At 46.8% G+C, this 22,919-nt stretch overlaps 1 protein-coding gene across 1 annotated transcript in view; it reads right to left on the bottom strand.

Annotated features, from left to right (window-relative positions):
• Positions 1 to 3,942: 3,942 nt before the first annotated feature.
• Positions 3,943 to 22,919, bottom strand: part of LOC122921942 (melanoma inhibitory activity protein 2-like) — a 45,104-nt gene continuing 26,127 nt past the window's right edge. The window contains 25 exon segments of the mRNA XM_044272278.1: positions 3,943 to 4,359; positions 6,390 to 6,597; positions 8,507 to 8,574; positions 9,163 to 9,297; positions 9,749 to 9,907; positions 10,430 to 10,552; positions 11,059 to 11,088; positions 11,937 to 12,016; positions 12,273 to 12,340; positions 12,446 to 12,481; positions 13,378 to 13,438; positions 13,512 to 13,613; positions 15,283 to 15,377; positions 15,379 to 15,422; positions 15,541 to 15,631; positions 16,908 to 16,954; positions 17,038 to 17,161; positions 17,742 to 17,864; positions 18,959 to 19,063; positions 20,337 to 20,408; positions 20,497 to 20,607; positions 21,167 to 21,238; positions 21,415 to 21,503; positions 22,627 to 22,648; positions 22,865 to 22,918. Coding sequence (XP_044128213.1) covers positions 4,172 to 4,359; positions 6,390 to 6,597; positions 8,507 to 8,574; positions 9,163 to 9,297; positions 9,749 to 9,907; positions 10,430 to 10,552; positions 11,059 to 11,088; positions 11,937 to 12,016; positions 12,273 to 12,340; positions 12,446 to 12,481; positions 13,378 to 13,438; positions 13,512 to 13,613; positions 15,283 to 15,377; positions 15,379 to 15,422; positions 15,541 to 15,631; positions 16,908 to 16,954; positions 17,038 to 17,161; positions 17,742 to 17,864; positions 18,959 to 19,063; positions 20,337 to 20,408; positions 20,497 to 20,607; positions 21,167 to 21,238; positions 21,415 to 21,503; positions 22,627 to 22,648; positions 22,865 to 22,918 — 2,307 coding nt within the window. The 3' untranslated portion in view covers positions 3,943 to 4,171.

Raw genomic sequence — 22,919 nt, 5'->3', positions numbered from 1 at the left:
CTGCTGTTTGCTGTCGGCAACACAGGCACAACGGCAATATGGTTGTGTGAATGGGCCCTAAGTCCATTTCTGATTGGTGGTGGTCCTACTCCCGGCACCCTCATCATTCAGCTGTTTAAAAAGCTGTGGTGCTTGCAGCAACAGTGCCATAGGTTGCACAGTGGCTGTGCTTGGTATTGCAGCCCAGCGCAATTCACTTGAATGGGACTGAACTGTGCCTAGGATATGTGACATCACTGGCCTAGGAAAAGGCCACAGCGCTCAGCGGAGTGTCGTGGCCTCATTAAACAGCTGATTGGCAGGGGTGCTGGATGTGGGGCCCCCCCCCCCCTCAGATATTTATGACCCATCTTGAGGACAGGTCATTAATATTCTATTCCCAGGAAAACCCCTTTAACATGTTTAGAGTAGCAACCCTCTTAGCCAAAATGTATATAGACATGGGACACATTGACAAGCCTATAGGTAGACTTCTCCTTTAAGCATTTGTTAACATCCTCTGAGATCCGAAGAAACAGCGAACTGTCAATTACCAATCATGAGACGACCGGATTCCTCAGCGGCCGTGAATAGTCTCAGACATTGTTATTCAGGGCCCTCCGACTGTTGCCCAAGGTAAAAACTGTTGCGTCTGTGACCTTTGTGTTATTCCTATGAGATTAAAATGTACTTGGAGGAAGAATTTTCCAGTTTTGATCAGTGGAGGTCCAGGTGCTGAGACCCAGCTGACTGCTAAGACAAAGGAGCAGAAGCACATATTTGAGTGCTGTGCCCCTTCTTTCTTTGGCTCTCCTCCTGAGCGTGTGGTGTATAGATCAAATCAGCACTTCTTCCCCTTCGTGGGGTTTCAGCAGTGGCCCCAAAGATCAAAACTTTCGCCATGTAACTGACAGTGTCAAAAGTTTTTCATGGAGTGGGAAGAACCTAAAACAAGTCTATGCAGCACAGAGAGGTGGTCTACTGTAGACGCTGCAGCCACCCTCTATTCACCACTATGGGAGTCCCAAAAACAGCTGAGCGTGCTCACTCGGCTACTTTCAGAACTCCCATAGAGAAGAATGAAACGCATGCTGCACTCTTGTCAGATAGGAGCATGTCCCAGAGGTGGGATCCAGAAGTGAAGGGAGAGCAGCCGCACACACGGCCACCTTCCATTCACCGCTTTGGGAGTTCTGAAAATAACCAAGCTCCGGCTCAAAAATTTCCAGCAGTCCCTGTGGTGAATGGAGAGGTGGCCGCATATGCCGCCAATCATTCTCTATGGGATTGCTGGAGAGTTGGTAAAGGATTAGAAAAACACGGCTGTTTAATTCCAAAAACCGTGCCACACCTAGCCAGGATTGTCTTATCCTGTACAACCCATTTAAAGATCACCATGATCAGCCCAGAAATATGAACAGAAGGGGAGCAGTAACAATTTAAAACTTAACTTTTACTGTGTCTATTATCCCAAGGTAGGGAATAAAAGACCCCTTACAAACAAAAATACACAAAAAGACAGACAGGGGAGTTTATAGTTTAGTGCAGCATAGATACTGCTGTGCACCAACACAGATGTTCTCCTTCTCCGGCCGAGACAGTTTCAAAGACCTATGACGGAAGGACCACGTGATCCCTAGTAATGGAAACCCTCAGAGTAGTCAAAGGGTCCAACGTATAAAAAAATGGAAAAATCTTACCAGTTTTTAATAGGGCCTCACTGTGTGTTTAATGGGTTAAAACAGGAGGTGGTCACATGTGGCAGGTAGGTGCCTATATACTATTAGACACGCACAGTCATTTGTGCGTACTTTCATTTCTATCCCATTGATTCTTGAGATATATATATATATATATATATATATCTAATTTATATCTCTAATTTATATCTCTACCTGCCCGAAGATAGAGGTTTTTGTCCTTAGTCACCCTTTTGTCAGGGTTATCTAGGGCTTCCGCATCAGGGCAAGGTTCCGGGCAGGGCACGGACCCAGTGTTAGGTCACTAGGGCCGGATAGGTCAAGCAGGGAGGTACTAGGGTGAGTTTCTTCTTTGAGGCTACTCTGATACCGGATTATATGGATACTTCTGATGTCCTTTCCTGCCCCACAAGTACTTCAGACGAAGCACCTACCTGCCACATGTGACCACCTCCTGTTTTAACCCATTAAACACACAGTGAGGCCCTATTAAAAACTAGTAAGATTTTTCCATTTTTTATACGTTGGACCCTTTGACTACTCTGAGGGTTTCCGTTACTAGGGATCACGTGGTCCTTCCATCATAGGTCTTTGAAACTGTCTCGGCCGGAGAAGGAGGACATCTGTGTTGGCGCACAGCAGTATCTATGCTGCACTAAACTATAAACCCCCCCCTCCTAGGGGTTATGTCTGTCTTTTTGTGTATTTTTGTTTGTAAGGGGTCTTTTATTCCCTACCTTGGGATAATAGACACAGTAAAAGTTAAGTTTTAAATTGTTACTGCTCCCCTTCTGTTCATATTTCTTACTCTCCTGAGCGGTACCCAGGTGAACTGCCGCCGCAGCTATATATCCTGGAAGGACATCATATTCTCTACATGATCAGCCCAGGCATACTGCTGGTAGGGTTGATCATGGTGAATTAAACAAGGCCTGCATTACTGCAGTTGGTATCACCATTGCGGCAACATGCTTAATTTTATTTGCATGCAAATGCGGGCTCTGAGCACCAAGGGGCTGGCCTACCCCTCACAGCATTGCTTCCCACTCCCCATGAGATTGACAGAGCCAGGCATCCTGACTATTCAGATGAAACATCATGCATGCAAGGATTCAATCGGCTCCTGCGCAGTTGATCTAATGAGCCTCGTCCCGCTCAGATATCTGTACTGCACATGCACCGAAGCCTGTGTTACACTGGCAGATTTTCTAACGAGGCTTCCGTAGTAACAGTTGTTAGCGATGATCTGTCAGTCTAATACTGCCGCCGATTACCCGCTCGTTCATCAGGCAATCGTGATCTTTCAACATGCTTAAAGATCACAATTTGCGTGCCATCTAATTGCGAACTGCTGCCGGCGAATAATTAGACAGCATGGGGACGAGCGATGACATAATGATTGCTCCTCCCCCATGCTGGGGAGGAGATCGCTGCATGTAATAGCAGCGGTCTCCTCTGCTAGCGAGCAGGTGATTGGCAGGAAGGAACACTGGTGTAATGCAGCCTTTAATCTTTAATCCCACACGTGTCCAATAGGTGTGGGTCCCACACGTGTCTCTAGTACGGGCTGGATTACCGTGAAGGGAGAGCAGCCCATATGCATGCTTGACTGGCATAGAAATGAATGAAGAGCCAGTCAAGCATGCATATGCTCTCCCTTCACGGTAATCCAGCCCGTACTAGAGACACGTGTGGGACCCACACCTATTAAACATTTGTTATAGCCACAGTTATGACTTCCTATAACCACCATGAACCCACTGATTGTCAAACACTTGTAATGTTGCATGTCCGATTAAAAGGACCTCGAGTGTATAGATACACAAGTAGGCTCAGGCTTAAAGGGAACCTGTCACCAGGATTTTGTGTATAGAACTGAGGACATGGGTTGCTAGATGGCCGCTAGAACATCCGCAATACCCAGTCCCCATAGCTCTGTGTGCTTTTATTGTGTAAAAAAAAACTGATTTGATACATATGCAAATTAACCCGAGATGAGTCAGAGCTTGAAAATATGACTCTTCTCTGGTCACACAAGTAAGATATGACTCTTATGTTAATTTGCATATGTATCAAATAGGTTTTTTTTACACAAAAGCACACAGAGCTATGGGGACTGGATATTGCGGATGTGCTAGCGGCCATCTAGCAACCCATATCCTCAGCTCTATACACAAAATCCCGGTGACAGGTTCCCTTTAAGAGGCATCTATAGTGTCCTCATATATACAAAAGACTGGACTTTACAAAAAAAATCAACCTCTTAAGACAAAGGTCCGCTCCTTTAATGAAAAAGAAGATCTTCACTTCTAAAATGAAATCTTATCCAGAGCGCCAGAAAGCATGCAGCCCCCGTACACAAAGCAATTATTCGCCGCAGGGAGCTTATTGCATTTCCTTAGAAATCTAGGTCCTAAAATATCCTTAATTTGAACCAAAACTATAAATATTTCTGGATTTGCAGCCGTAAAGTCTCTTTTTCATCTCCTGCATCAAGTTGTCGGCTCTGGTAACTTGTCTTGGGGTGGGAGGCTGCTGGTGGGGGGAGGAGCAGAGTCCGAGGCAGGATCGTTCCTTGTTGGGGGTCTTATAGGTTGTTGAGAGAAATACGCCTCGCCGTGCATCGGGAAAGGAGGAGGAGGGTAGTGATGTTGCTGGAGCGGGTGCACAGGGCTTCTCACTGCAGTGACAGAAGAAAAATGCTTTTAATGCAGGTCAATCGTTGTATGGCAAAGCAGTTTGCTGTCAGTGAATGGAAACATTCTTCTAGGCTGAAAACCTATCCAAACGTAAAACAATGCGACCAGGAGGCTGCTGTGTCATACAGCCGGCACCCGACGTGTTTAGAGCGAGCTCAGCGCATGAGCCTGCTCCATGCATTTCCCACACAGAAATGCTGTGCCTCTACATCATTGTGTTAAAAGGGGCTTCTGTCACACACACCACCACCACCCCCCCCCCATTGTGCAATGTTCATTAGCTATTTGCTAATGTCAGCTGAGTGGTGCAATCAGACATGTCCTCCCTTTGTCTGTGGCTTATTTCTTGTAAAAATCATACTTTTATCATATGCAAATTTCTTCAATACCAGCAAGTTGGGCGTGTACTTGCTGGTAGCTGCCGCTTCTAGACACGCCCCATCTCCTCTTGATAGACAGGGCCAGCGAGCGCTCTCCTCCCCCCGCTGGCCCAGTCTGCTGCTGAATTCCCGCGCTGCAACGTTCCTCGATCGGTGCAGGCGTACTGAGTGAAGGACGCACGCTTGCCAGCTCCTTCCTCAGGGTGCCTGCGCGGATTACATCACACTACAACCGGAAGAGAAGACTGCCGATTATCGCTGATGCCGGCAGTCTTCTCTTCCGGGTGTAATGTAATCGGCGCAGGCGCACTGAGGAAGGAGCTGGCAAGTGCGCGTCCTTCACTCAGTACGCCTGCGCCGATCGAGAAACGTTATGGCGCAGGCGTGGGAATTCAGCAGCAGACAGGGCCGGTGGGAGGAGGAGAGTGTTCGCTGGCCCTGTCTATCAAGAGAAGATGGGGCGTGTCTAGAAGCAGCAGCTACCAGCAAGTACACGCCCGACTTGCTGGTAGTGAAGAAATTTGCATATGATAAAAGTATGATTTTTACAAGAAATAAGTCACAGACAAAGGGAGAACATGTATGATTGCCCTCAGCTGACATTAGCAAATGGCTAATGTCGGCTAATGGGGGGTGACAGAAGCCCTTTAAGCGGTAAAGGGAATCTGTCACGTCATTTTCACCTATATAACCAACAGCATTGCCCCACAGGAGATTGCAAACGCATTACAAAACATACCCGTGTGTACTTTGGGGTACTGGCATAGATCTGTCACAGATTGCAGCACAAAGGCTATTTGCGCCGTAATCTGTGACTTTTGCCCATTCACGCCAGGTCATCATTTTCTACACCTGTTTTAGGTGTAGAAAATGGTTTAAATTTAAGCCAGCAAGGAAGCTGTCTTACATTTAGACCGGCGATGGATGCGCCAAAGTTATGCAAGGGCTTGTGCCTCTTCATAATTTGGGCAGATCCAGTGCATGGGGTCTAAAACGCCAGTCTTAATAAATGACCACCTTATTCGCTAGGCTAGGCTATGCCCCCATTGTCTGATGGGACCTGCACCTAACTCTGGGGCCCGCACCTACACTGAGAACGGAGCGGTGCTATTTTCAACAGCCTCATAGGAATGAATGGGGGGCGGCTGCGCATAAATCCTCCACAGCTTTCAGGGCTCTGTTCTCAGTGAGGGTCCCGACAGTGGGACCTGCACCTATCATACAATGAGGGCGTATCCTAGCGATATGCCCCCATTTTCTGGTTTGCTTTGGGCACAAGAAACAGCTGGGCACTTGGGAGCCATTTTGCAGCGGCACAAGCAGGCGAGTCAGGACGACAGATGTGGAGTTGCATTCTTTATTCATTACCTTTCTCTTAATTCATTAAGAATACAAACTCCACAGTCGTGACTCACCTGCTTGTGCCGCCATCATACTCCTATTTATACCTTATTTTTCCCCAACCTACCAAATGTGTTTTAGTAGAAAGTAGGACAGATGGGCAGGACTATCGGATCAGACTACACAGCGTTTGTTTGTAGTCTGTTACCATGGAGACACATACCTCTGACTAGGATGGGACTGTTGATAGGTGACAACACCAGTGTCACACAATGGCAGATGTGACTTACTTTGCATGAGGGGCGGTGGCATTCCTGGATAGCCTGGTGGTCCGTACATCTCCATTGGAGGAGGAGGCATAAGAGGTCTTCGGAAATATTGTGCCCTGGGGTCTCTGGGTAACAGGGGAACCCTCATGGGTGGAGGGGGGTGCATGGAAAACTCTCCAGAGGGTCCATCCATTGCTTCATTATCCTGACTGGGTGCAGCAGATATGTTCTGCAGAAGAGAAGCGTTCTCCAGTTAGACTGTAGTTAGAGGGTCGGTATCCCTCATGGTATAAAAGCACAAATGTCTCTCATAACTGAAGGATTGACAAAGCTGTGACCATTAACCCCTTAGTGACCACCCATACGTGTTTTTACGGCGGTCACTAAGGGGCCTTAGGCTGGGCTGCCGCGTTTTTACGGCGGCCCGGTCTAAGCGCTGCACGGCTCCCCCGTGCAGCGGGGAGCACGGACCCGGCTCTCACAGCCCGGACCGGCAGGAGTGCCGATCCGGGCTGTTTAACCCTTTACATGCCGGGCGCAATGGCGCCCGCTGCATGTAAAGTGGTGACAGAGGGAGCGGACTCCCTCTGTCTCCCATCAGCACCCCGAAAATAAGATCGCGGGGTGCTGATGTGTTCGGAAGCTTACCTCACTTCCGATCAGGGCCCCGAGCCTGTCTTCAGTTATTTCCAGCAGGCCGTGCCTCTCTGGCGCCACCTGCTGGTCAAGTTTTGAATAGCATCCCTATTGAAATGCTATTGAAATGTAATGCCTTATAGAGATAATGCATTACATTTTAAAAGCAATCAAAATACTGTATATTATAGTCCCCTTGTGGGACTTTTAAGTAGTAAAAAAATAAATAAATAAATACACATTTATTAAATAAAAAAATTCCATAAAATAAAAAAATATGCTTTTTTTTCATTGAAAATACGCTTTTCAATGAAAAAAATTGCAAAAAGAAAATATCCCCCATATGTTTGGTATTGCCGCGTCCGTAACGACCCGGACTACATAAATATTACATAAATTATCCCCTATGGTGAACGCCGTAAAAAATAAAAATAAAAAAAGAAAGAATTTCTAATTTATTCTTAGTTTCCACCGAAAAAAAACGTAATAACAAGCGATCAAAAAGCGCCATTTACTCCAAAATGATACCAATGAAAAATACAAGTTGTCCCTCAAAAATCAAGCCCTCACACAACTCCATAGAAAAAGAAAAAAAAAAGTTAGGGGTCTTGTGAAGTGGCAATGCAAAATCATTTTTTTGGTTAATAAAAGGGGTTTTATTGGAAAAAAAAGTAGTAAAACGTTAAAAAAATTATAAGTATTTAGTATCACTGTAATCGTACTGACCCAGAGAATAAAGATATTATGTTATTTGTACCGAAAAATGAACGCCGTAAAATTTATAATGTAAAAACGCAGTGGCAGTATTGCTATTTTCCCCCATCTCCCTCCCAGAAAGAGTTAATAAAAGTTAATCAGAAAGTTATGTGTACCCAAAATGGTTCCATTAAAAACTACAACTTGTCCCGTAAAAAACAAGCCCTCATAAAGCTATATATACGAAAAAATAAAAAAGTTATAGCTCTTGGAACGCGACGATGAAAAAAGGAAGAAAAACGCTTGGTCATAAAGGCCCAAACAGGCTTGGTCACTAAGGGGTTAAGGCTTCGTTCACATCACCGTTCAGCCTTTCCGTTCTCCTGCTCCGTTTAGGGGCTGGAGAATGGAAAGGATGGATAAGCACATAACTGACGCCAAACGGAGCCTGAGGACCCCATAGACTATAATGGGGTCCGTTATGTTTCTGCTCAGATTATTTTTAAGCGGAGACAAAAGTTGTGCATGCAGGACTTTTGTCTCCGCTTAAAAAATCATCTTCTGGGCGGAAACATAACGGACCCCATTATAGTCTATGGGGTCCTAAGGGCTCCGTTTGACATCAGTTATGTGCTTATCCGTCCTTTCCGTTCTCCTGCCCCTAAACGGAGCAGGAGAACGGAAAGGCTGAACGGTGATGTGAACGAAGCCTAAGGTGGGGAGGTTCCTGTCGTTTACCACATTCACACCATCCCAGCCTGAAAGGGCAGATAACCGGTAGCAATAGTACACATCCCAATACTTACATTGGCTTCTTCCTCCCCATTTCTACTTGTATTTGTCCTTCCCTTATACTCTGGAGAAGATCGGCCCTCTGTGGATGCAACACAAACATTTCACCTCAGGCCGCTGTTTTCTTGGTTATATCAGATTCTGGGAAAGTTGGGTGATAATCAAAATGGCCACCGCCAGGATAGTCACTAAGCTTTCCCACACCCCTAAATAGAAAGTCCTATAGGTATAACGTCACACAGACTTACTATGCAGCACTCCAAGAAAGCTGGGCGGCAACCCGTGTAGGAGCTAGAGCAGTAGCCATACTGTAACCCAGCTTTCCTTGAAACAGATGAAACTACACAAACTTTAGTAGAACCAGTAAAAATGGCCGTATGAGGGCAGTCACCCAGATTTCACTGCATGGCAAAGCTGCAGCAGTGCAGGGAGAGTGGCCATTCAGAACTCTAGGAAAGATGGGCGACATTTAGCGTAGCCATTATTATAACACAGCTTTCCCAGAAACAGATACAGCTAAACACAATTCTTTTAACAGAAGCAGATAATTCCAGACTACCAGTCTGTGGTACCTCTGATTTTAGGGGGTGCGCATGACATAGGATATTGTAGGTGCCGCCCCCGGCCAGGTCTTCTGTATTTTTCTAATCTGCATTGGTCATAACTTTACCTTGTGAGTCCATGAAGGGTTTGCCTTGATTCCTTGTAAGTTCTGCAGGTCCGGAGAACCTCCCCGAAGGTGGTGGGTAATGATAAAACCTCTCTGCCCGTCTGGGTGGAAACAGGGGCTCAGGGTAGGGCAAACCTGAGGAAATGCGTATAGATACAATGTAACAAACCACTATATACAGACATTATGTAAGTGCAATGTTGTTGCAGGTCAGAACAGCAAAAGTGGAATTTTTCTTGAAGGGATACTACATTGATCCCCCAGGGGCAGCTACTACACCCCCATCCTGACTGCCATATTGTGCCGATCATGTGGCGAAGGAGAAGACTCTATGGCTGTCTTGACCAAGTGCCCCTATGTCAGAGGTGTCTAACCTGTGGAACTACAATTCCCAGGGAACAAATCACAACCTGTAGCAGTAATAGCGTGCTGAGAGGTGTAAAAAAAAGTAGAGAGTAAAGTAGTCAGAACCGGGGCGCACGTAAGGCGATTCCCGTTGGGGGTCTGCCCGAAAGGGGGTGTCTGCAGTGTCACCGCTGTACTGTTTAGTGTTATCTGCGGGTATAGATTTTGGGGCAGCTGTTACCTGGTGGAGGCATGTTGTTTCTCTGTTCCCTGTCCCAGGGTGGTGATAAAGAGCCAGCATCTGATGAGGTCCGCTGGTGGTCCGCTCTTCTGTCTGCGTTTATTTCTCCTCGTTCTCTAGGCCCAGGGTATCCTGGATAATATCCTGGTGCTCTCACACCTGTCATGAATGCACACAGTCATCATTAGATCTAGATTCACTTCTCATATAAAGACATTATGCTGCAGTTTGTGCTCCAGAGCAGCTTTTCCTACAGTGGTTGGGTCACGCCTGATCTTGCCGCAGTGCACCATGGGAGACAGGCATCCAAACGTTTCCTCTAAGGGTATATGATCATGAGGCCAAAAACACACTCTGGCAAAATCTGAGATGTATTTGCCATAAATCCAAACCAGACTTTAATTTCTGTAAATTTGACCCATCACCCATGTGGCATGTGAGACAGTGACATACCGCATGGGTGACAAGTGACTGCAGCAGCCAGCGATTGGCCGCTACGTAACGTGGACCCCCCCCCCCCCCCCCCCCCGTCAACAGGATGTTGATTCCCAGAGATCAAGGACTTCTGGAGGCGGCCATGGAGGAATGAACCCCACCACGGGTCTGTTACACAAGTTTAATCTTTTATTAACCTCTTTAAATTGTCCGTTTGCCCCAATTGAAGCTGTAGTGCTGTCGTACCTCTGTCTGCTGCAGGGAGCATCGGGGATAGCCTCAACGGACCCTCCAAAAGAGTGGGGGGCGAGAGGAAAGCGCGACTTTCAGGGAGACGATTGATTGGAGAAATCCCAAACGGCGAGTTCTCTACAAATACCATAAGGCAAAATATAGATGAGCACAAGTGGAGCGCACAGAACGAGCAAAAATATGCAGATCACAGCCAAAAGTATGTGTCCCCTGTTACATTTTAAATAAGTAAATGTAGCCATTACGGCCGCACCTGTCAACAGGTTACGTGCGGTATTGCAGCTCAAATCTCTTCACTTCAATGTGGCCAAAACACCAAACGCCACCCACAGACGGGTGCTGCCACTCTGGAGGTGAGAAGCCATGTTTTGTTTTATAACTGCAGGGCCGTGAGCTCGGATAAAGGGGTTGTCCACAATCTCCATACAGGACCAGCAGCAGAATGGGTCACAGCAAAGGTCTCAATTTGGCAGGGATGTTGAGAAATGGGGTAGGGGTGCACATACTTTTGCCCAAGAACGGAGATGATGTAGACACGTGAGCTGAAGCAGGAGGACTATGTCACAAAGCACAGGACTTTACAGCATGCAACAAGACGAGAGACTCAAAAGGGTTAAATATACCTTGATGGTTAATAAAAGCATCTGCATAAGCTACCAGGAGAAAAAAAGATAGAAACGAGACATGTTTAGGGCAGGAATTATGGAAGATAAGACGCAGAGCAGTAAAGCAAGTGCTGATCATTTGAAGACTGTTTCCATGCAATTTGAAAAGCTCCACATATAAAATACCACCATACGGTGTGTAAATACTGCCACATAGTGCCCACTTAAAAGGGGATTTCTGGCAGTAAGATATTGATGGCCTGTTATCAATATCAGATCTGTGGGGGTCCGATGCCATGCTCCCCGATCAGCTGTTGGAAGAGGCCGCAGCTTCTTCTGAGGCCAGTGACGTCTTCTTCAAGTGAATAGAACAGAGCTGCAATACCAAGTGCAGCCACTATACAATGTAAGGCGCCGTGCTCGTTAACCTGCGAGAAGGCCCCTTCAAACAGCTGACCACTGGCAAGCGTCAGCCCCCCACCTATCAGATATTGATGATATCACACTCCTGGAAGACCCCTTCTCGAAGTTACACAATACCAGAAATGCTGTGTATCCCCCTAAAAAAAAAAATAATAATAATGCAGCCCAAAAAGTTCACCCCGTAAAGAGTGAGACCTCACAAAAGTTATGGGCAACACAAAGGATCTGCTTAGTGAGGGGTCTGACCGCTGAGGTCCTTGCCAATCACAAGGATGGGGGATCCTGTATTCCCCAGTCTGACTGGGGCGGGGGTCATGCATGTCTGTACTCACAGAGCGGAGCAGACTTGTGTGACCACCACTCTATACAAGCGGAGTAACCCAGATTCTTGGAATTGGCCGGTGTCCCGCAGGTCAAACCCTGCCAACCACACACACACACACACAACGAGACAGGATAAGCGGTGGCATTACCTCTACCAATTGCTTGTATCACGTCCAGGGCAAAGGGATCTTTCTCCAGAAGTTCCAGTTTATATTCGGCCTCTGTTAACCTATCAGCAGATTATGAAGAAGGGTCACGATTCTGCTCGGAATTTGATGTGCTGTTCTATTCTCTATCCACATCCAGAGCAGTATTCATCATTCTGCTGGTCTGCAGATCATTGTGGTGGAGCTAAACTACAGCCCGATTCCCAGGGTGACCAGCATCATTCTAATTGCAGCTCTGGGTGTGTGTGGAGAAAGCAATGATTCAGAATTGCTACAGAGCAATTAAAGCAAATTTGGACATTCACTGCTTGCACTCACTTCTGTCTCAAGTGCCCGGTTTCCTTTTTCACATCACTCAGGTATCTCTCTGCCGCCCTCGCAGTGAGCTACGGGTGAAAAAGCACACATCACAGGAGACTGAATGAGAAAGCCATCAGAGACACAGCCTTACTGAGACGGTGCATCCCATGCAGTGGTCGGCGACTACTTACCCAGTTGTCATGAGACTTCTTTTCGTATGATGTAACCTGAGAAGATAAAGAGGTAACAATATCTTACTGAAAAGGCTCGGATGGACTATGACTAATTATATTACCCTCCAGAAGCAGTGGACATGACTTTGAATGACATGAGATTGCTAGCCTCCATTGTACTCCACAGCAGCATTCACAGTACTGCTGGTTGTTAATAGAAATAGGAAGTTTGTCCATCTGATACACACTGTACTGTAGCTCCTATGATGCAAGGGGGCATTAACTTTTCCTATCAGATGGTCCAAAATTACCAGAGCAGGCTCTATACAGACACTAAAGCAGGGAATGCTGGGAGATTTTAGCACCAAAGCCTGCAGATTGGCAAGTTCTAGAGCATAATACAAGATGTAATTCAGGATCAGTACAGGATAAGTAATGTAATGTATGTACACAGTGACTCCACCAGTAGAATAGTGAGTGCAGCTCTGGAGTATAATACAAGATGTAATTCAGGATCAGTACAGGATAAGTAATGTATGTACACAGTGACTGCACCAGCAGAATAGTGAGTGCAGCTCTGGAGTATAATACAGGATGTAACTCAGGATCAGTACAGGATAAGTAATGTATGTACACAGTGACTGCACCAGCAGAATAGTGAGTGCAGCTCTGGAGTATAATACAGGATGTAACTCAGGATCAGTACAGGATAAGTAATGTATGTACACAGTGACTGCACCAGCAGAATAGTGAGTGCAGCTCTGGAGTATAATACAGGATCAGTACAGGATAAGTAATGTATGTAACAGTGACTGCACCAGCAGAATAGAGAGTGCAGCTCTGGAGTATAATACAGGATGTAACTCAGGATCAGTACAGGATAAGTAATGTACGTGCGGTGACTGCACTAGGATGGACACTTTCCCAATATATGACAAGAGAACACTGACCTGGTTTTGATAGGAGGAGACAGTCTTCTCCATTTCCTCTTCCAGTTCAGAGACTCTTGTCCTAGAAGATACAAGACTTCTGAGTAATTAGAACCGGCAGAGCGTGCAGAGACCAACTGTAGGACTGATCTTACTTGACAGTGACGAGTTCGCTGGTCGCCATGTTCATCTTCTTATCTGCTTTAGACAGATTTGCCTCTTTCTGAATCCGCTCCTTTTCCTGTACAGTAAGTTTCCTGGAAAATTAAAAATGTATCTACAGTAAACCCTAGAAGTAAGAGTGTTTCTGACTGGACTACAAAGAGGACTACCCTCCAAAAAGAGGAAGCAGAGGGAACAGCAGTAACACGAGTGCAGGAGCTACGTGGGAGACATGTCTGAATATGGCTGAAATCACGTATGCAGTTTTTGCTGCACGATCAGAAACAGATTCTTAGGAAAGCCAACCATAGGCGGCACTAGGGAGTTTACTTTGCCAATTGGCTTGTTATCAGAGGTTTCAGGTGGAGCAGGTAAATCACACACAAGGACCTCGAGACCTGAGCGTACACCGATAGACGTAATGGCTGACGTAGTTGCGAGTCTAAAATGGTGGTGCAAATGGGCATTAATAGGGTACACTTACACGTCTTCTTTCATTCGAGTGCACCCACTTATAGTTTAGTGCACCATTTATATTTTATGGCCCTCTGTGGTCACTTTGCATGTTTGGATTTCTCAGGGTGTGGAGCAATTATGGGTTTCCTTCCTGGAGGTCGTAGGGGGTGTAGCAATTAGGTTCCTCACCCTCTACACCCCTAGCTCCCCCTTTTGGAGGAACCAAACCTAGAATTTGAGCCCCGGCTCCTGTTTGGATCCAAATACTGGAGCACAGAAAGGTTCTCCTTGAAGGGGTCCTTCCAATCTCGCTAGGACAAGGATCAGCAACCTCCGGCACTCCAGATGTTCTGAAACTACAACTCCCAGAATACTCCTTTCACTTCTATGGGAGTTACAAGACTAGCATAGAACAGAAAAGTGTGCATGCTGGGAGTTGTAGTTTCACAGAAGCTAGATGCTGATCCCTGCGCTAGCATATGCTACCAATGTCAGATAGGAGCGGGTCCCAGTGATGGGGAAACACTCCTATCTCCAGAACGCCCCCCCCCCCCCCCCAAAGAGAGGGAGAGCGCACCATGCAAGCACAGCTATGGGGAGTTCTGAAAATAGTCAAGAGCTGGCTCAGCGATTTCTGGCAGCCCCATAGCAGTGAATGGAGAGGTGGCCGTGCAGTCGCCACTGAGCGCAGCCATTTTTGGACCTCCCATAGAATTTAATGGAGAGCATGGTGCCTTTCCTTCACTTTGCGGAATCCATTTTGGAGAGGTGGGACCCGCATCTATCCGACACTGGTGGCAAAGGGAGGTCAATGTGCCGCCAACCTTGCAGGTTCTTCTGGCCCAGAAGGAGACAGCTTGCACAGACCGCACCCAGAGCGAGCACCTGTTCATTCTTGCAGACTTAAGCCTCAGTCACACGACCGTATGTATTTTGCGGTCCCCAAAAAAATAAAAAATAAATGATGACACCCGTTTGATGTCCGTGTTGCATCCGTTTTTTCTTGCGGATCCATTGTAACAATGCCTGTCCTTGTCCACAAAACAAACAAGAATAGGACATGTTCTATTATTTTTTTTACGAAATGGACATGTGGATATGGAATGCACACGGTCATTTCCGGTTTTTTTTTCCATTTCTATTGAAATGAATGGTTCCGTATATGGACCTGTAAAAAAAAAAAAAAAAAAAACGAAACGGAAGAAAAATACGTTCGTGTGCATGAGCCCTTACTGCGCATGACTAGGAGGATCAGCACCTAAGTAATAGGATGTTGTATATATTATTCTACAGTGTAATATCCTTCACCTGTGCAGCTTCTGCTCATTCTCCTGGTACACCTCCATCATGACGCTCATCTTCTGATTCAGTTTCTCCACCTCTTCCTCCAGCTGGCCCTTCTCCTGCTGACAGCGACTGGCTGGTGTTCTGGAGATTGGTGATACACTCTGCACATACAAACAACGGGGAAGAGATCTGTATGAATGGTGCCCAACGCTCTAGGGCCGCAGGCAGGGTCCCCAGTAAACCAGTTATTGCCCTGCAGTATATAAAGGGTCACTCCACCTGCCAGCTGCTCTTTCGCCTTCATTTCATCAGACAGATTCTCACACAGATGCTTCTTCTCGGACTCCACGCTTTTCAGAGATGCGTTCAGCTACAACAGAGATGGTGATGAATAGGCAAACCACAGCTGAAGAGATAAACGCACGTCTCCTAAATTTCTAAGGGCAGTTTCACACCATTTTGGGCAAGGAAAAAAAACCTGATCCGTAACCTGCATCAGGCTTTTTCCATGCCTCTTTTCCCCGTGACGCGTTTTGGTTTCTGCAAGGATGGTCATACTTGGCCATTTGGAATGCTGGACGTGAATTCCACGTCAAGAACGGACAGAACACATCTTTTCCACAATGTAAAACCGGATGCAGAAAAAATAAATAAAGCGCCATATGGATTAACATGCAGATTCCCCACTGAAAGCAATGAGGAGGTTCTGCATAAGCGGTTTTGGCACAGAGTCGGTCCCAAAATACTCGGTGTGAACTTAGTCTTACAACGTATATTAAAAAGCAGGACGGTTCTGATCCAGACTTCCAAAATTGTCTGCTACTCTTCACACAGCACCATGAAGGACTTCTGTCTGCCTGCAGCCAGCACAGTTCTGACGCAAGCGATTAAGGGGTTAAAACACACTATCGCCATCTAGGTTCACTAGGCACATGTTACATCAGGAAAGGTTCTCTTCCTCAGTTTACAAGTCACAACATAAAGGGCATCTGTCAGCAGTTTTGTACCTGTGACACTGGCTGACCTGTTACATGTGCACTTGGCAGCTGGAGGCATCTGTGTTGGTCCCATGTTCATATGTGTCCGCATTGCTGAGAAAAATGAAGTTTTAATATATGCAAATGAGGCTCTGGGAGCAATGGGGGCGTTACCATTACACCTAGAGGCTCCGGTCTCTGCAACTGCTTGCGTCCTCTGCATATTGATAGTTAGGGCCAAGCAGTGAAAATGTCATCACTTGGCCCTATCAAAGTGCAGAGGGCGCAGCAATTGCAGAGAGAGCAGAGCCGCCTAGGTGTAACTGGCAACGCCCCCATTGCTCCTAGAGGCTCATTTGCATATATTCAAACAATTTCTCAGCAATGCGGGCACATAGGAACATGGGACCAACACAGATGCCTCCAGCTGCCAAGCGCACATGTAACAGGTCAGCCGGTGTCATAGGTACAAATCTGCTGACAGATGCCCTTTAATTCAGGGCCGGTTCATCCATCATGTTTTTGCTCTGTATCCCGGTTTTACAATGCTTTATAGCAGCAACCTGATGATACACTGTAACGAATCAACTGCAGGTTCCCCACTGAACAGTGTAACCCAAACCCTTGTGTCATGTTAGGGGTCTGCCTGCTCCTACGGAGGACACTTACCATGGCGGCATAGATCAGCTTCTTAATCCTTTGTTTCTGGGGATCCCCTAAAATTAAGAGAAATCTGTAAAAAAAACTGAATTCTCATAGAGGAGGAAGAGATGGCGGCCATTGACCTGCCGCTCCTTACCCAGGGGCTCGCCGTTCTCGAAATCCCATTTGATGCTGGACAGAATGGCGTTGTCGTCCTCGTCATGGACTTCGTCCAGCTCCGAGCTCCAGTCTTTCAGGGACAGCAAATTTTCAATTAGCGACTGGGGGAAAAAATAAAATAAAATCATAAATCATCAGGGCGACGATCGTATAGTCATCATCCAGCTTTCCTGGACTCCTGATAGGAGGCGGCTCTGCCGGTCAACGCCTTAGTCTAACCGGGTATCTACTAGTCTGATGATGGGAAAACTGAGTGACAACCAACGTGGCCAAAACCACAGCTCCCAAGAAACCTGAACGGCACCTACATTAGGAAGAGAAATGCACTTCTATTATTAGGGAGATGTGTTATTCAGGAGCCTGGGAAAGCTGGGTGTGAGGGCAGCAGTGAAGGTCATACTGGTTGCCACCCATCATTTCCAGAAACAGGTCAAGCTAGGATGTAATGAATCCCTATAGGTCCGGGGTCAGCAACCTTCGGCACTCCAGCTGCTGTGAAACTACAATTCCCAGCATGCTCCTTTCATTTCTATGGGAGTTCTGAAAAGAGCAGAGCAAGTACGTATGTTGGGAGTTGTTTCACAACAGCTGAAGTGCCGCAGGTTGCCTACACCCGCTATAGGTGACGTTTTGGGTGGGGGGCAGGTGATAACACATCGCCCCGTCTTTACCACTGCTCACCTTGATCTGGCTCTGTTTGCTGCTCAGATCTTCTTGCATCACTAATACGGAGGAGCTGAGGAGTCTGGAGTTCTCCGACAGTTCACTAAACCTTTCTTCCCAGCCCTCCGCTTCCTTTGAAAGCTGCAAAGCAAATGTCCATTAATGCACTTCAGAGGTCAATCTGATCTTCGTCTCTCCACAGAATACATTGGATTTCATCCTGTATTATTCCAGCAGAATAGTGAGTGCTGCTCTGGAGTATAGTACAGGATGTAACTCAGGATCAGTACAGGATAAGTAATGTAAGGGCTCTTTCACACCTGCGTTCTTGTCTTCCGGCACTAGAGTTCCGTCGTCGGGGCTCTATGCCGGAAGAATCCTGATCAGGATTATCCTAATGCATTCTGAATGGAGTGAAATCCGTTCAGGATGCATCAGGATGTCTTCAGTTCCGGAACAGAACGTTTTTTGGCCTGGAGAAAATACCGCAGCATGCTGCGCTTTTTGCTCCGGCCAAAAATCCTGAAGACTTGCCGCAAGGCCGGATCCGGAATGAATGCCCATTGAAAGGCATTGATCCGAATCCGGCCTTAAGCTAAACGTCGTTTCGGCGCATTGCCGGATCCGACGTTTAGCTTTTTCTGAATGATTACCATGGCTGCCAGGACGCTAAAGTCCTGGCAGCCATGGTAAAGTGTAGCGGGGAGCAGCATACTTACCGTCCGTGCGGCTCCCGGGGCGCTCCAGAGTGACGTCAGGCCGCCCCACGCGCATGGATGACGTGATCGCATGGCACGTCATCCATGCGCATGGGCCGCTCTGACGTCATTCTGGAGCGCCCCGGGAGCCGCGCGGACTGCGAGTTTACCGCTCCCCCGCTCCTACTATGGCAACCAGGACTTTAATAGCGTCCTGGCTGCCATAGTAACACTGAAAGCATTTTGAAGACGAATCAGTCTTCAAAATGCTTTCAGTACACTTGCATTTTTCCGGATCCGGCGTGTAATTCCGGCAAGTGGAATACACGCCGGATCCGGACAACGCAAGTGTGAAAGAGGCCTAATGTATGTACACAGTGACTACACCAGCAGAATAGTGAGTGCAGCTCTGGAGTACAACAAAAGGTTTTATTTTGCTAATATCAAATCATACAATGTATGTTGAAATTTACTCATTTTCATATTTAGATGACATAAAATTTTAAAATGTTGTCCAGAGCTTTAAGGTCGTCGTACCTGTTTAATGCTTTCCTCCAGCAGAGATTTCTCCTCTGTTGCATCTTGAAGCGATGACTCCAAACGGCCTTTATTAATTTCAAACACCTTCTGGGTTGTGCGAGTCTGCAGAATAAGACGAGCTCCTGTGACTGCAGAGTAGAGGACGCACTGCTGTTACACCCCCCCCCCCCCTACAATCAGCCGCTCCAAATGAACTATCCCTTTAACCTCTTAAAGGGCACATGAAAAAGCAGACTTTTCATCTCCACATTTTATAAATATGATTTTTTTTTCCTTCTTCTATCAAAATAGCAGTAAAAGGGATTGTAGTGACATTTTAAAGAGAACCTGTCACCTCTCCTGACAGGTCTGTTTTAGTAACCACTTGCATTCCCCATGGAATAACCATTCCGGAGCATCTATTCTTATGACTGGGTTGTGCTATTCCTTTATTATTCCTGCTAGAAGTTTACAAATAAATTGAAAGCAGTCTGCAGTAACGAGTGTTACCAGTAACCTGTTCAATCAGTGCTGCTAGTGTCAGACTGTGCAGGGACACACCCCTGACTGGTAACACCCATCTGTACCTTTACTGCAAGCTGCTGAAAATTCATTCATAAACTTCTAATAGAAGTAACAGAGGAATGGCAGAACATGGAGGCATAAGAATACCTCTAGATATGTACATAGACATACATGGCATCTAAGGGGTGAAATAGCCAGCACCAGCTTCCATACCGTCTGCTACAGCTGGCACCTGCTGCCAAGGATGCATGTGCCTTCGCTGTGCTGTACATTTATAGCGCTGTGCATTAAAGGGGTCGTCTCATCTCAGGAAGTGGTATTTATCATGTAGATTAAGTTAATACAAGGCACTTACTAATGTATTGTAATTGTCCATATTGCTTCCATTGCTGGCTGGCTTAATTTTTCCATCACATTATACACTGCTCGCTTCCAGGGGTTAGACCACCCCTGCAGGGCAGACACGAGGTGGCTGAGACGGGAAGTGCTGTGCATGCGCGCTCCCACGATCTCGGCCACCTAGAGAGGCCGGCGCTTTTTCCTATAGTACGCAGAACGATCACCGCTGCTGGACCTCAGGGTGGTTGTAACCCCTGGAAACAAGCAGTGTATAACGTGATGGAAAAATGAATCCAGACAGAAAAAGGAAGCAACATGGACAATCACAATACATTAGTAAGTGCCTTGTAGTAACTTTCTATATGATAAATGCCATTTGCTGAAGTGAGACGACCCCTTTAAGTACCACTTGCCAGGGTTGTAAATGCACAGAGTGTTGCAGAAAGGGGTTAAATAAGGCAGTGCATCATCTATGACCACAAGTGCAGGGGTGCACTCCAGGTCAGGACACCATCTCTCCGCTGTGACTTACCTCTTCTTTCTGTGATGTTTCCTTCTTGATATCTTCCTCCAGAGCTTTGATTTTCTCATTTAACTCTGCAAGCTGAAAATTACAAATGTAAGAACAGAGAGGAAAAACGATCGTAGCGACATTTACAGCAATCCTATAGGCTTCACCGCAGATCTATTACCGCATGGTCCACCTCTGATCCCCGCGCTCTCTCCTCCTCCAGGTCCCGCTCCAGCTTGGCAAGGTTTTCTTCCAGTTCCTTGTTTGAAGCCTGCAGAGATTCCTGTACAGCCTGAAATATGGAGGAATGGGACAAGTCAATGTCATTACCAGGGAGGTGTCTGCATGTCCTCTCCTCCAGGTGACCTAAAATGTCCCAGAGGAGCCTAAGCAAGAACAGTCCTACAGCCTATGCCAAAATCCCTCAGCCCAACGGAAAGAAAAGGGTCACCAATACCAGCCGCCCCTCTTATAACGCTCCAGCACTGATATAACATCCAGAGACATTACATCATATGTGACAGATATCAGCCGCTCCTCTTATAACGCTCCAGCACTGATATAACCTCCAGAGACATTACATCATATGTGACTGATATCAGCCGCTCCTCTTATAACGCTCCAGCACTGATATAACCTCCAGAGACATTACATCATATGTGACTGATATCAGCCGCTCCTCTTATAACGCTCCAGCACTGATAACCCCCAGAGACATTACATCATATGTGACTGATATCAGCCGCCCCTCTTATAACGCTCCAGCACTATTATAAAATGTTGACTTTAATGTTACTGGCCCTTTAACACCAGTTTCCTTGTAATTCATGGACGTCCTCTTCTGTATATACCTTCTGTTCGGAGATCTCGGTCACTAACTTCTGGTGACCCGATTCCTGTAACTTCTGCTGTACGTCTTCATACTACGGAAGGAGAAGAACAAAGCTTCAAGTTACCAGCAGCATAACGCACCTCCTGCTGGGAGGTTATTATTTATATCTAGAATTATTCCGCATTAGAAGTGGAGGATCTGAGCCCCAGTATATTTAAACCCTGACATGAGCGATGAGCGAGGTACCCCCCATGGTCACCCCTGTACCTGCTTCTGTACGATGCTGAGTTTTTCCAGGACTTCCCTCTTACTGCTCAGAACTTCAGTAATCTGATTACCAAGTTTACATTCCCGACCTGTGGATGAGAAATATCGAGTGATTGAAGTTACTGCAGTGAACCAGCGAGGCACCGGAGGGGGTAATAGCTGTACACATCTCTCTAAGTATATTGTATGGTGGTATCCTGTGGTCTTCCCTGTTGGGCAGATTCTTGATTTCCTGTAGGATTAGCAGCCACTTATTTCCCTACTCTATTGAAGACGCAGGCCTGATCAGCCAAACTGAATACACACATATTCCATATGCATGCGTGGACCCCTCCATTCCCCACCCTACAGACCCCTCCCCTCTCGGTGCACCCTACAGTCCCCTCCCCTCTCGGTGCACCCTACAGACCCCTCCCCTCTCGGTGCACCCTACAGACCCCTCCCCTCTCGGTGCACCCTACAGACCCCTCCCCTCTCGGTGCACCCTACAGACCCCTCCCCTCTCGGTGCACCCTACAGACCCCTCCCCATCTGTGCACCCTACAGAACCCCCTCCCCCTTCTGCGCGCCCTACGCACCCCCTCTGACAGTAGTGGGGAGTTGAGACACCCCCCATACATATTAACCCAATGCTGCAAAAATTGGTAAGTTCAGTTAACACTCTTCTAATGCATATGGCCAGCTTAAAGTTGTCGTCCCACCTGGAAATTTATGGCATATCCGGAAACTGGGAGGCGTGCACACATGTGCAGTTCTCTCCATTCACTTCCATGAGTAAGTGTGCTCAGCCATTTTCGGAGGTCCCACAGAAGTGAATGGAGAGAACCACACACGTGCGCACACCTCCACTCCGGCGGTGTGAAATAGGGTCCCGTTCTCACGGTTAGAGAAGGTTCCAGAGCTGGGACCGCACCAGACATTTATGGCACATCCTGTGTAGATGCCATAAACGTCCAGATGGGAAACCTCTTTAAACCCTAAGAGGGCATCACATTAAACTAGAAGAGCGGAAAAAGACCTAAACCGCTGAGGCGGCCAGTGATTGGCTGCTGCGGTCACATGAATGATGCAAAGTGACATCACTGCTGCAGTGACCACCAGAGCGCTAGGGGTTAAAGGGCAAGTATGATTATTTTTTTTCTGTTATACCAACTACTTGGGCCGCGTCACATTATAAAACACAAACCAGGGATCACCACTGCAGACACTTACCGGCATAAAATCTGCTTTTAATCTGAAAAAGAGGGAAGAAACTGTAAGAAACCAATTCACTATAAAACAGCTGATCGGTAGGGTGTGCCAGGAGTCTGACCCCTCCGATCACATACTGATGAGGATAGGTCATCAATATGTACTGGCAGCACTGCCCCTTTAATTTCATGGCCAGACTATCGGCCAATTGACCCCAATCCTGCAGGCAATAGTATAAGGCGGCACACATCGCACTTACGCATCGCATGGTTCTGCACATAAACATCAAGACGGAGAGAAATCCGAAGAGTGCA

Source organism: Bufo gargarizans, chromosome 11 (genome assembly GCF_014858855.1).
Source record: "Bufo gargarizans isolate SCDJY-AF-19 chromosome 11, ASM1485885v1, whole genome shotgun sequence".
In the NCBI taxonomy this organism is placed as follows: Eukaryota; Metazoa; Chordata; class Amphibia; order Anura; family Bufonidae; genus Bufo; species Bufo gargarizans.
This window is presented reverse-complemented; position numbering and strand designations above follow the sequence as displayed.